The sequence below is a fragment of the Giraffa tippelskirchi genome, chromosome 8 (assembly GCF_054371585.1).
Source record: "Giraffa tippelskirchi isolate mGirTip1 chromosome 8, T2T-mGirTip1v1.2.pri, whole genome shotgun sequence".
Classification (NCBI taxonomy): domain Eukaryota; kingdom Metazoa; phylum Chordata; class Mammalia; order Artiodactyla; family Giraffidae; genus Giraffa; species Giraffa tippelskirchi.
In genome coordinates this window covers 115,787,820-115,802,334 of record NC_137282.1, presented here as the reverse complement: position 1 = coordinate 115,802,334, position 14,515 = coordinate 115,787,820, and the positions used below count along the sequence as shown (strand labels likewise).

The 14,515-nt window shown below is 47.2% G+C and overlaps 1 protein-coding gene across 2 annotated transcripts in view; it reads right to left on the bottom strand.

The window, feature by feature from the left end:
* Positions 1–11,801, bottom strand: part of LCP2 (lymphocyte cytosolic protein 2) — a 47,154-nt gene extending 35,353 nt beyond the window's left edge. For both annotated transcript variants that reach the window (XM_081520797.1, XM_081520799.1), the window contains exons 1-3: positions 11,540–11,801; positions 7,006–7,068; positions 2,009–2,055 (exon numbers count right to left, since the gene is read on the bottom strand). In XM_081520797.1, the coding sequence (XP_081376923.1) occupies positions 2,009–2,055; positions 7,006–7,068; positions 11,540–11,617 (188 nt within the window). In that variant the 5' untranslated portion in view covers positions 11,618–11,801. The remainder of the gene's footprint in view (positions 1–2,008; positions 2,056–7,005; positions 7,069–11,539) is intronic.
* Between the last annotated feature and the right edge of the window lie 2,714 nt (positions 11,802–14,515).

Below are 14,515 nucleotides of genomic sequence, written 5' to 3'. Positions count from 1 at the left end.
GCCTCAACTGCTCTGACCTACTTGCAGTTCCAATAAACACACCGGTGTCACGCCTTCCCAATATAGTCCCCATTTGTAGAATGTCTTTCAATCATTTTTCATCTGACCACTCTCAATATATTTCAAGATCCAAGTTAGGTTCCCTTCTTCCCCAAAGTCTTTCTGATGCCACTTCTTGATTTTAAAACACTGTGTGGATCCAGCTTTATGTGTCTACAGGCTGACTCTGGCCCACCAGCCACCAGTTCTCACTGCAATATGCTAAGTTCTCTTCTTGATCTAGAACTGTGGCCTTTTTCTAGGGTATCACATCTATAATGTCCAATATAATCGTCACCACAAGGGCTATTGAGCCCTTGAAATGTGGCTAGTGCCTCTGAGGGGCGGAATGTTTTTTTAAATCTTTATTTTTAGGTATTTGGCTGCACTGGTTCATAGTTGTGGCATGCGAGATCTTTTAGTGTGGCAGGTAGGATTTTTAGATGCAGCATGGGAACCCTTGGCTGTAGCATACAAGATCTAGTCCCCTGGCCAGGGATCGAACCCAGGCCCTCTGCATTGGGAGCATGGAGTGTTAGATCCCTGGACCACCAGGGAAGTCCCTGAATTTTTAATTTAACTTAGATTTAAATAGCCATTTTGGACTGGGAAAAAAAACTCTTAAGATCAATTATTCAACAATAGTGGCCCCTGGAGACAGGCAGTACCAAAGGCAAATCCGTATTCCCTTCATTTTCCTCACCCTTCCAGATGAGGGAAACCTGAGAGTCATATTTTTCTTATTTGAGCTACTCTGGCAGCTCTACCTATTCACGAAACTTTTCACCTCCTATTTCATTGACCTACTTCCCTTTCATTGTTGTGAGCCCTAAGACGTTTAGAGCAAGAGAAAGGACCCCAGAGGGTGTCTGGAGTGGAGATCTCAGACTAGTGGCCCCTACACTAAATCTGGCCCCTAAGGGTGCTTACTTTGGCATTCACAATATTAAAAAATATTTGAGAAACATTTAAAAATTGAGATATATTGCATAAAACTTGTATTTCTAGCTACTTGATAAATTCAAAGATTGGGCATTGAGACTTCCTTGTAAGTACAGTGGTTAAGAATCTGTCTTGCAATGCAGGGGAGGCAGGTTTGATCCCTGATCGGGGATCCCACATGCCTCGGGGCAACCAAGTCCGTACGCCACAACAACTGAGCCCATGCACCACAACTAGGGAATCCACGCACCATAACTGGAGAATCCACGCACCACAGCAAAATATCCCACGTGACGCAAGAAAGATCCGGAGTGCTGCAACTAAGACCCTATCATTTTTCTTACGACAGAAAAATATTTCTCCATATTCAAGCTTTATTCAAAGGTGATAAAATGATTGGACTTTGTATTTTTCAGCCTGGCCCATTTCACACATTTCTATCTGGCTCCTGCAAGCATCCAAGCATGAGACTTCTGCTAGAAGGGCAGAAAACATGGTACAATATGCACACAGCAACTTCCCATCTTAGCACCCACGTCAGACCTCAGAAATGGCCCCCTTTCCCCAGAATCCTTCGCAACGTGATGCCCGTGGCAGCCACCCAAAGTGGTCACTATTGACAGACCAAATGGAGTCCATTGCCAGACTCCTCTGGTCCAATGCTCTCATTTTACCGAGGTCCAAAAAACTGAAGCAATTACTGAGTTGGTGATGAAAACCATGATGAAACCTCAGATCTCTTGATTCTGGTGCTATTTTCAAAGGCCAACCCACCCCACTGGGGCGAGAGGAAATGAAAACATGGTCCAGAATCAGGCTTATCTTTGGCAAGAGCAGCCAAATACCAGCTGGACTAGAACCGTTACTTCTTTTTCTCAACACATTATGTAACTTCTCTTCCCCGAACACTGCTCTTGCCTTCTCTCTTCCTGATTACTTTCTTATTTTAAACTGACAGTGACAGAAAAGTAACTCAGCTTCCCCGGTCTACTCCCCACCCCACCGCAGTCCTCGGGTCAGTACTTACGGCACACGGAGCTTAGGGAACTTCTGGATGTCGTTCTCTGCCAGGTTCTGAAATGGAGACAGTGGTAGTTACAACGCGCAGGCAGGGCTCCAGGCCAGGTGAGCAGAGTCAGGTATGAAATGGCAGCGGACAGCGGGGACTGCAGCCAGCGGAAGAGGAGCCCCATTCACCCGACCGAGCAGGCAGCTTCTAGATGGGGCACTGAAGCCCTCGGGCCCGGGACAGCCAGATTGGGCCACAGGGACTCCCGAAACTCGGATTTTATGTGGACTTGGCCATGCTGTAACAGCTTTCCTAGACTCTCACCCCAGACCTCAGGGCCCCCTCGGTTGCCCTGTGAAACAGCTGTGAGGAGCCGGCCTGGAGAAGGAATCTATGCTCTTGTGGCCTCATCACAGCCCAGCTGCCTCCTTCACCTGAGGCATTGGTAGAATTCTCTAGATGTGAGGAAGCAATAAAGAGGCTGCCCTGAGGGAGCCGAGAGGGGAAAGGAGAAAGAGACTCATGTTTGTAAAGAACTGACTCTGTCTCCTTACAACACCTTGATTAATCCTCACACCAACCCTGTGATGTAGCAACTGTCAGCGTTGTTCTCATTTTAGTGGGAAAGTGGGGCCCGGGGGTGTAAGGGAATTTCAGCTTGTAGGTGATGGAGCTGGGGCTAGGACCCTGCTTTATGGCATTTGTGGGCTATTGCCTTCCTGCAAGCTTCCTCCTACCACATTTAAGCCCTTTGGGAGCCCTAGTGGCCTGCGTTGGAAGAGAGAGGAGGGAGAGGGAAGAGGAAAGCAAAGAGGGTGGGCAAATGCTCCACAGAACCAATGCTGAGGCAAAGAAGGGACCCCTTCAACAGTCTAATTGAGGCCAGAGGCCCAGGGGCTAGGGTGGGAGCATTGGAGTCAGACAGGCTGGTTTAGAATCTTGGTTCCTTCACTTAGCAGTTCCCTGACTTGGGACAGACACTTAATCTCTCTAAGCCTCAGTTTCCTTATCTGTATAATGGGAACCTTAATAATATGAACAGCTCTGTTTCAGGGGCTGTGAGGACTGAATGAGATGAAGTGTGTCCTGTGCTTGGCTCAGTGCCTGACAGACCTTTTGAGAGTGATAAACAGGGCTTAGGTGAGTAATTTCTGTCCCAGGGGAGGGAGCAGCTGGGGTCTGGCTGGCTGTTGGAGGTTAGTTAGTGTCTTTGCTTCTTCTTCCGCTCTGGGCTGGGAGCTGCCTGGCAGGATTTTGGCTGCCTTCTGAGATGACCTGGACAAACTTCCCTTTAAGTCAAGCTGGCACGGGGGCTGGGGCATCTTAAAATGCGCTTATGGCCTCATCCACTTCAGTTCTTAGGAACAGAGTCTGACCCAGCCCCCATATCAGACCTTGCAACAGGCAAGAGTCCTGAGTCAATCAAGACTTTCATCAAACTTCTTAACTTCTTTTTTTTAGCACCACTGAGCCATGGCATCCCCTCCCCTGGAACCACCCCCTTCTCAGAGAGGATCCCAAGACTCATGTTAGCAGTGTGGCATGAGGATTGGAGAGCTTCCTGGGAGTGGCCAGAGGGATGAATGCTGAGAACTAGGTGGTGGGCCATTGCCTTCTCTTCTGTTGAGTCAAAGACATACACTGAGGGAATTTCAGGAAGCAGGTGAAGGAAAAGGTAAGCATGTGAGTATGGCTAGAAATACAGAGAAAGGCCTTTGAGACAGGGATAGGAATCAGGAGGAAAGATGGAGGATGGTAAACATGTTTGGGCTTCCCCGATGGCTCAAGCTGTAGAGAATCTGCCTGCAATCCAGGAGACGCAGGTTTGATCCCTGGGTTGGGAAGATCCCTTGCAGGAGGAAATGGCTGCCAACTCCAGGATTCTTACCTGGAGAATCCCACGGACAGAGGAGCCTAGCAGGCTACAGTCCGTGGGGCCACAGAGTCAGACATGACTGAGCAGCTGAGCACACACAAACACGATGTTTGGAGGATTTTTCTATGTGATGTAACAGTGTAAAACCCCCTCCTCTACCATCATCAAAGACCTTCAGTGAAGTCTGGAAACTCTGAGTTACTTGTACAATGACTTGGAGTTAGACTAGTGGCTTTACAGGAATATGATTATGTTCTGAGTGTGTCCTTAAGAGGGACAAGACAGCAAGAAAAGCTGAGAACTGGGCCCGGCCTGGAGAGGCGTTGTAGCAGACACTGTCGCTTGCCTACCCAATATCCACTCTCTTGCTCCCTTACTGATGGGATCTGGATTTTGTTCAAGGCAGTAAATGTGTCCAGTTCAAAATGACCAAGGTCACGGGACTTCATTGTGGCTGGTGAGATATAATCTGAAGTCTAACTGAACAAAGCTTTTGGGAAGTACCCCTGAAAATAAAGGGAAATACAATCCCCATGCACTTTGCATTTTTCACTCTTTGCGCTCCCCTTCTTCCTCCTGCTTGGGATGCAGATGTAATGCCTGGAGATGGAGTGGCCATTTTATAGCCATTAGGACAGAAGCCACAGAGAGCCTCCATTGGCTAGGTGAGGCCTGAGTTTTTGATGACTTCCTTTAGCACCTCTTCAGCCCCGAGTGCCCACCTCTAGACTTCTTATCACTTGAGACAGATAAGCCCCTCTTTGGTTAAGCCACTGTGGTTCAGTTTCTCTTTCATGCAGCCGCACACCTTTCTAACTGACACAGCTCCGAGCACGTGGCCTCCTCTTTTTCAGCCTTTTGGGAGCATAGAACCCCCATTCCCTCACCAGACTTCTCAGTGGAAAACACAATGGTGGCAGAACAGATTCAAGGGGACTGCTAGCTCCTGCACTGAAGAAAGGAAAAAGGAAGGAAGGGAGGGAGGATGAAAGGATGGAGGAAGGGAGAGAATGGAGAGAAATGGAAGGGTGGAGGGGTAAAGACAGCTGGGGTCTTCCATTTCCACCTGTAAAGCAGAATGGCCCTGGACATTATAAAGCTGGAAAGGGTGGTAGCTGAGAGTTCAGAGCTCAGATCAAAGCCCAGATCATCCCCAGAGCACCTGGCGTGGAAGGCGGTTTTAGCAGAAGCTGCCAGGGCAGGGCTGGGTTCTGCTCCCTACTCCCCTGGCTCCTTGAGCCCCTCTTTCTACTTCCTGTTGTTCACACAGTAATGAGAGTAAGCAGCATTCTCTGAGGGCCTGGCACGTCCCAGATATCGGGGAAGAGAAGGCAAAGCTCCTCAACCAAGGCAACGACCCTGTCTCAACAGGCCTGAAGATCACAAGAGGGGGATGGGGGGACCCCCCAGAGCTGGGCTGGATTGTCACCCACTATCACTCAGTCCAGTGTGCTCCATTACAGAGGAAGGAACAAGAAGTTCAGAGAGGGTAAGTGCTTATTAGAGGTCACCCAGGGCCATGACCAGGACCATTCTCAAGAAAGAGGTCTTACTCTCTTTCGATTCAGCCCTGAGAAGTCTCAGTTCTCAGTGCTAAAAGTATCTTTTAGCTAAAAGCTAAAAGAATGAAATATTCAGATTTAGCGGTAAGTTGCAAGAAGAATAACAAATAAACGCTCAAAGTCTATTGGCTTAAAGCCCAGTGCAAAGAAGTAGCATTGTTAAAAACTCAAGCAGTGTTAAATTAAATTAAATGCATGCTTTAGTCCAGTTACTAAGTGTGTGACAGAATAAATCACTTCACATTTCGGTACATGTTTCTCTAATTGCAATTGAGGTGGTGATTAGAGCCTTCTTGGAGATAACTTTCTGCTATAAAACAAGCTCCTGGGAGGCAGAAATCACATCTTAATCATCTCTACCTTCCCAGCACATGGCATGATCTGGTATGTAAAAGGAGCCCAGAAAAGTCCTTGTTAAGTGAATGGCAAGGTGAATGAATGATTTACGTGGAACAGTGAATGAAGATGTCTTATATGGCACATGAAAGCAACGGGGACATAAGTTTGGTCTCAGTGTGAGACTTAAGTACTGCCCAGAAAGGAATAGATGACTATGTATGGTAGTGAGCTCACTAACAGTGAAGGAATTCAAGAAGCTATTGGTAGCAGAGATGCAATACAGGAAATGGATTGGTGTACTGGGTGGAAAACTAGAGCATGTACCCTCTATGGCCCCTTCCATCCCTGAAGCCTCATAGCCCAGTTTCCTCGGTGCTGCTGACCAAGTCCTGCAAGGAAACAGTTTGATTTATCCACTGAGTCCAAATCCAAATTGGGAACATTGACCCCATGAGATCTTTGAAGTCTTGTTCCTGCTTCTTTTTTAAACAATGAAGAAACACAACCAAAAGGGATGGATCGGTGCAGTCAGGGTCTCCATTACCCATTGGCAAAAGTGTCATTCCAGGGGAGATGCTCAGACCACCTCCCAGCCACTACCCAGTGGCTCAAACTCAGTTAGAGCAGCAGCCCCTTCTCTGTAATGGCTTAGTCCTTCATATAGAGCTGCGTCTTAGTATTACACTGGAAGCTTTTTGCAATATAAAAGAGTAGAGAAAGCTATACCACATGTGTGTTAATTGGCACAAAACCAATGATGTGAATTTAGTAAAGAGAAAGAGGGACATTACTGAAATAAGGAGGGTGATTCTACCCTTTATTCTAGTCAGTGAGTATGTTCCCTAGAGTGAGAAATAAGAAAAGAGAATCTTCCATTCTCCCATGTGGCTGTTTTTCCCATTGGCCTTCGCAGAGTATGAGTGTTATTTGAATAGATCTTCAAGAGGGGTGTGTGCGTGTGTTAACTGTAATTTGATTCCTACTTACACTTTGACTTCAGAATGTACCTTAGTATCTGTGAAAGATCTGGGAGGTATTCTAAATAGGAGGATCCTGAGAGGTGATGAGAGAGGTGCTCATACAAAACCCTGAAGAAGGCCTTGGGTTGTACGGGATCCTGAAGACAGGCATTGCCCCTGAGCAGCCTCAGAGACAGGGTAGACCAGTTGGCTCTGCAGCCATTGGTTAAAGCTACAAAATAGTTTGGGTCATAATGTGTTGAACTAGCCAGCACTCACCAGAAACCGTGGCCCATCAATGTGATATTTCCTCACGACCTTTTCACAGTCCTTGTAGTTTAGCTGAAAAAGAGGAGAGGAGGTGCCGTCAGCTTCATGCCATTGGTTCCCCTTCCTCGCCTGCCCCAGGAGCTCAGCAATTTGTGGTACTTGTGGCTAGCCAGGCTCCCCCCTCCCTCCGTCTACCAGAGGGGCCCTGTCCTTACATCAGCCCTGCTTTCACTAACTAACCCCTTGGGACTTTAAAATGGAGAAATTGCCTGTCGAAGGCTTTGAGGCCAACCCCTACAGAAAGAATGCTGTTAGGGCTGCAGAGGGCTGGCCATACGCTCCTCCAGCAAATAGAAAACAGTTGAAAGAAGAAAATAAATAGTATCCATCATCTGGTCACCCAAAGACAACCTTGGTGAACATGGCAATGTGTCTCCTCCAGTGGTTTTTCCAAAGCATCTTTCTAAACATAATCAATGTTATCATTCATATTCAACCTCCTTGTCTTTTTCTCTTGAATAATAAAGGCACTGCCTCATGTTATTACAAAGTGATTTTGAACATTATTTTAATTTGCTCTATTGCTGAACATTTAGTGTTTTCCCCAAACTGCTGCTGTAACAATGATAATTGAAACTTCTAATAATTACTGAACACTTGCTATATGGTAGGCACCATTATAAGTGTTTAAACCAATTTTAATCATTTAAGCTTCACATTTTTCAAATGGAGAGTCAAAGGCACAAAGAGTCAAGTAACTTATTTAAGGTTCCACGGACAGGCAGGTGACAGAGGTGACAACTGGGCCTCGGAGCAAGGCTTTAATATCTCTATCAGGAATGTTCTCCTCTTAGTTACTACCAGTAAAACTTACAAATGGTAAGTGAACAGACTTAAGTGCAACTTAATATACAAGATCTAAAAACATCATAGATATTCTTTTGCATAAAATTTTTTCTTCTATTTTAAATAGTCGAAGTTAGACTCTCAGAATAGAATTACAGCATCAACAGGAATGATCATTTTTAGAACCTGTTGCTTTCCTTGAGTCACATCAATTGACAATTGAAGCAGGTGTCTGTTTGATCTAGTCCTCAACAGTGTAAGCATTTACCTTTGAAATATCTCTAAATTTGAGGTTTCTAGCTAGAGAATGTAAGGTAAAATGTTTGTCCTTGAGAATCTCAGCTTCTCCTCACAAGTATGGGTTTCACAGTTTGTGGAGGCCTTCTTTTGGCGCAAACTTAAAATCATAACCTTTTCTTATTGCCAAGAAATAGAAGAGTGAGTGCAATTGTTGTGAACCTCACGGTGTGACAGAGTAGGGTGAATATTAGAAAGCTTGGAAAAATGATTTAGTGGTCCTTGGGAAGAAACCAGCTTCTGCATAGCCCCAAACACCCCTTTCTGCATATTGCAAATGGGTGAAATTTTTCTTGGAATATTCAACTGCCTTTAATTCATCAATTTCACCATCAGCGTTATCAGCTGAAGCTCTGATTCTGCAGAGCTGACTTGGACTCTAGATAGACAGACAGTCCTGCTGACTGGGGCCTGCCTGGAAGTTTGGTTCCGAGTCAGCAATATCTAGGCCTGGGGTAAGACCTCTCTCCTTTTAGCATGCATGGATGTGTGCTCAGTTGCTTCAGTAGTATCCTACTCTTTGTGACCCTATGGACTGTAGCTCACCAGGCTCTTCTGTCCATGGGATTTTCCAGGCAAGAATACCGGAAAATCCAGGGGATTTCCTTCTCCAGGAGATCTTCCCAAACCAGGGATCGAACCCATGTCTCCTGCATTGCAGGCAGATCCTTTACTGACTGAGCTACCAGGGAAGCCCTGTCTTTTTAGCATATACCTAGATAATTCTTATGAGTGACAAGCTCTGGTTGGTACTGCTCTGAGCAGGTACCTGGTGTTGTGGATAGGACAACTAAGGCCCAGAGACGGGAAAGGACTGGCTGAAGGTCACACAGTGAGTTGGGGACTCAGCTAGGATTAGAACTCGTGGCTCTGATCCAGAGTCTTCTCCATTGCATGGGCCAAGGATCCCTTTCTGCCAAGTCAAAAGGAATTAGAGGACTTCAAGAAATAGAAAACATGACCTCAATCCTCAAGAGCTTAAGTTCCAGACAAAGGATGAGCTGCACGTCTGAGATAGTAAGACACAAAAGCCCGCTGGTCTGCAGGGAGTCCCCAGGCAGGGTCCAGTGAATCGAGTAGGAGAAAGGGAAGCTCGAACGTGAATTGGCCCCCCTCTCTGCTGGAGGCCTCACACATGCATTTCCTTTATTTATCCCAACAGTCCCATGAGCTAGTCACTGTTAGTATCTCTGTTTTGCTGACGAGGAAGCCGAGGCACAGAGAAGTGATAACCAAGCTAGCAGGTGGCAGAGTTAGGATTCAAGCCAAGGTGTGGCTGACTCCAGAGCTGGTTGGGGAGGTGCCTCCAAGGGGGACCTGGCCCCAGTGCTTCATTAGAAATTAAACCTTCTGGGATTTCCCTGGGGGTCCAGTGGCTGACTCCAAATATAGGGGGCTTGGGTTCACGCCATGACTGAGAGATCCAGCATATCACAATGCAGATCCTGCACACCACAACTAAACCCAGCACGGTCAGATAAAGAAACAAAAATAAATAAAAAGGAAGAACAAGAAAATAGCATGCCTAAATCAGAAACATGACACGCTCCTTGATTTAAAAAAAAGAAAAGAAAGAAAAATTGCTTCTGCCAGTAGGACTCTGGTGGCTAAGATCCATTCCCAAATGACTCCATGGTCAGTTCACTTAGCATTTTCTCTCTAGGGGAAGTGAGATGTTCAGTATTTGAAGGGTGTCTATCTGGGTCTGTAGAAGGGCTGGAACTTCCTGGATCACAAACACCCTTCCATCTCCTTGTTCCTGCCTTCATGCTGGGAAGGGAACCTCTTCAGTTTCTGTGGACATGATCTGGAGTCTAGGATCTGTAAGAAGAAAATCCTCTCTTCGCCCAACTCAGGAAGAGAGCATCTATGTGAACCATCCTGACCTGTAGGCCATCTCCCTGTCCTGAACGGACCTTTACCCTTGGATTCCTCAGTTGCTGCCCCAGGCTGTGCAACTCTCCTTCCCAGGTTGGAGACCAGCGGCCTGTCTCCAGGGGTGCCCTTGCTAATTTTCAACTCTTTTCTCCTTTCCTTATTGATCTAATATGCTACTTTATAGCATCTTAGCAAATTTCACTGTGGCCCTCAGTTATTTGGCCTACATTTAAGAAAAGTATTTAGAATAAATACTTTTGACTCTTTCAAAAGTCAGCTATCTCAACGATCTTCACACCCACTGTGCTGAAACCTAAGTTTCTTATGACTTCCAGTGAGGGAAAAATAACAGAAACGAGATGCACAACAAGAAGCAAATAACAGGATCTGTGGGCTGTGCCTCTATCATGCCACACCCAATTCAACATTTTCACATTTTTCTTAGGGGAGACAGTTGTGACACTAAATACTTTGGTAGCATGTAGACCCCAGGTTTGGGTATGTGTTACACGGAGTCTACCCCACACCAGGAAAAACAGTTAAGTTGACTTAGAAAACCTCTAAGGTCATGACTTAAAATCATATCTTTGTGATAATCTGGAGTATCCACTGAATTGGATGCCAGCCTCCAGAAATGGGAGTGTTAAGAGCTCAGTGGTCCCTCATGGGACATCGTATCCCTTGGACAGTCATAGAGGGTCACGTGACTTGGGATCTGCCCGAACAAGCCTGTGACCCATGGTCCCACCAGCAGATGACCAAACACCAGGATCCTTGAGCTCCTTCAAGACTAGAAGGCAGGACAGCAACACTCTGGGCTCAGCTCTGCCACAAGCTTGGCCCCTGACCCTGCCCGGCAAATCTTTTCCTTTTCAGGGGCCTCAGTTTCCCTAGCTACAACCTGAGGCTCATGTCATTTCCCAGCCTGCATCATAAGACCCTCATGAAGTCCCCATGAGACTCTGTTCTAGGCAAGTGGTTGAATAGCTCTCTTTCAAAGTCACAAGCAATGACTTGCTCAGACGCCATCTCCAGCATTGTTCATCACAGGCTCCCACCCTTCCTTTCCTCTCTCCTACCCCGCAAGACTCCTTTCAAGCAAGAAGCCTTGATCTCACTAGCAGTTACAGCAGTTCTGAGTCTCAGGGCATAGACTTTGAAACCGGACAGGTGTGAGCGGAATCCTGCCTCCATTACATGTAGTCCCTGGGGTTTGGGTCCAGTTAGCTTCCTTGAGCTTATTTTGCAGCTGAGCCAGTAGGACAGTGATCCTGGAGTGCATTAGATGCGGCCATGCCTGAAGAGGACAAACTCAAATCCTGGCATGTAGTAGGCACTTGCCCCTTGAGGGGCTCCCTTCTCCCCAGAACTATTGCCCAGGATCTCAGTGCTGCTCCCTGAACCAGAGAGACTGCACAGGGTTGGACCTGCACTGCTATCATTCATGCCTCTCGCGTTCTGCCTGGGCTCCCTCCTCAAGCCTCTGCCCAGCCCTCCCACCCCCCCGAAGAGCAAGGCTCACCTTTCTGAAATAGTCCGCAAGGGTGTCAGGGTCCCAGCTCAGGACCTCAGAACGAAAGGGCACGTTCTTGAATGCCATGGCTGCTCTCAGGATGAAGCTCACCAGCTAAGCACGGGCATTGCACCCATGGACAGAGAACTCCAAATCCAGAGTGTGGAGGTGTCTTCAGCTCTTCCAACTCCCAGGTACCCTCTGGAAAAGTCTTGTTGGAGCCAATGTCCTTTCTGTTGTAGCCAGATCCCAGAAAGCAACAGCTGCCTCTGAGAACAAATATGGTCTCTTCTCAGAAAACGACTCAGCAAGTTTCCTTCACCACTTCCTCTGCTGGGCTCTAAATAAGTAAACAAGGAAGCCCAGCTCTGGGGACTCAAGAGGCAGAAAGAGCTACAGGGCGGTAATTCCCCACCGGGCCCCATCTACCCCAGCCCAGTAGGAGGAGCGATGAAGGGAACTTAGACACCCAAGTATGTTTCCATTGAAATCCCTGGCATCCACATGTTTGAACCACATTCCTGCTTGGGTGGGTCTTTGCAGATGAAAAGTCTAATTTGACGGTTCACCTAAACTATAGATACTCTCCCACATCAGTGAAGGGGAAGGAACATGACCTTTCAATGCTTTCCAACCACCGCTCAGTTTCTCTCAAAAGCGTAAAGCTGAGCTTCTTTAGCTGCCCCTTATAGTTATTACAAGTGGATCCTCTGAGTCAGTGAGTTGGGATCCAGAACTGAGAAAGGAGCACCACTGGGAAGACCTGGGCTTCGTTTCTTTCTTTCTTTCTTTCTTTTATCTCCTTCATTTTTTCATTTGGCGGCACCAGGTCTTAGTTGCCACACACAGGATCTTTAGGTGCAGCACGCGGGCTCTAATTCCCTGACCAGGGGTTGAACCGGGGCCCCCTGCTTTGCGAGCATGAAGTCTTAACCACCGGACCACCAGGACAATCCCCAGGCTTCATTTCAGATGTACCTGTTTCCATGCTGGGCAATCTCAGGCAAGGACTTAAACTCTAGGAAGCTCAGTTTCCATATGTGTAAAACAGGAACAGAAAAATTGCTTCATATGCACATAAAACTTCAGATGCCTTTAACTAGACAAACTTGAGGAAGGAAAAAAATACCAATTGCTACTGATGTTGCCATACAGTCTAGTCACTATTGTTCCCACTAGACATTCTATTTACTGTTTATTCGTCCACATTTCTATCTAAAGAGCACATCCCTGGAGACAGGACATGGGGATCTGGGTTCTCTCAGTTGGTTTCTCAGATCCTATGCACTTCTCCTATCTGAGCATCTCCTTGACTGAGGGTGAACCCGGTGTCAAAAGCAAACATATCCGTGTAACATCACAGGCTCCAAACACAGGTTCACCACTCTAGTGCTCCACAGGCACACACAATGACTGTCCTGATGTTTGAGTCTGCTGCGTTTACTGAGTGACGGTTGGCCCCTGAGGTGATGCCTTCCTGAAGCTTTTTCAAAGATCCCTTTGGCCATGCAGTTTCCATCTTATACACAATCTCAGGAGCCCCACCCTCATTGTTATCCGCCAACCTCGCCAGGTCTTCATGTAAATGAGATATGCCCTTTCTCCTGGACTAAGCACCTTTATGGAAGTGGTCCATGAATCTCAGCTAATGTCATCTTCACCTCCAAGGGCGCCAGAGGCATCAGCTGAGGCAGCCCAGGCCGAGCACTTATCACAGGGCTGGAACCTCAGTGCTCTCTGCAACTGACTGTGACCTAGAAAGCATGGCCTGCTGCTCAAAAGTTCTACCCCTGATGGGAGAGGTCCCTTCACTTTTTAAAGAAGAGCAGCAAATGATAAAAAGCCATTTGAAAAGAGAGAAAGAGAGATAAGCGGCTTCCGCATAAGGAAGTCAAAGAAGATATCATGGAATTAGCTGGGATTTAAGCAGGGCCTTGGAAGAGGCAGCTGAGGGAAGGCATTCTGAACCTGTGTGTGATATGTGATGTGGCATGGTATGAAGTGTGTTGGGCTATGGTTCATGAGCAAACAAAGCATGCCACATCTGTGCACCCCCGTGGAAAGGAACATTCAAGATCATCCTCAGAAAGAGAAGCAATTTTTTAAATGATGTTTACCCATACTCACAAGAATCCAAAGCTACAGCAAAGCAGAAGTTGGAATTAACTTACAGCTAAACATGAGGTTCTTTTGGAAGAATTATTGAATGAATGTGGCCAAGATGGACAATCTCTAGACCCACGTAAAAGACATAGCTGTTAAGAAACCTGGATGACAGTGATGACAACGGGAATCACCAAGAATCACTGTGCAAAGGAGTAGCCTGAGGACTCTGCACTAATTGTGAGCGCTGTTACCACTCCTGCTTACAGAAGAGAAAACTCAGGCTCAGAGAGGTAAAGCTTCTTGCTGCCCTTGCTCCCAGCAAGTAGGTGGTGGTCTCATCTGGAACTCTTTCTGAGTCCAGAGCCCCTGATCTTGACCTCAGTGCCACCTCGGGACTCTGAGATGTTCCATGAATTGCATGAGGTGGAGCTGAGGTTCAAACCCGGCTGGGTCTCCAGAGCCTATGCAGCTTCCTCTCTATCAGTCTGCCTTCCACGAAAAGCAGGTGAGGCTGGCAATCAGGGAGGATGCAGCACTTTCTCCGAGGCAGGTCTTCGGTGCTCCCTTCCCCACAGCGCCACAGGCCCATTCCCCAAAAAAGGCAGCTGGGCCAGGAGCGCAGATGGCGCATGCATGGGGAAATGGGTTGCTTCAGGCTGGAGCCTTTCCACTTCCCTAGTCCTCGGTGATTTCCCAACACTCACGAGTTTCACAACTCCTGTCCCTGGCTGGAGAATTCCATAAGTTCCAGGGGCAGGGCTAGTTGGCCCCCAAGAGAGGCTCAGGATACCAGAAAGACCAGAGTAAACCTGGGCAGTTCAGCTCACTTGGCCTGGCCTCAATTTCCACACCTATAAAATGGGCAGTCATGAGCGCAGA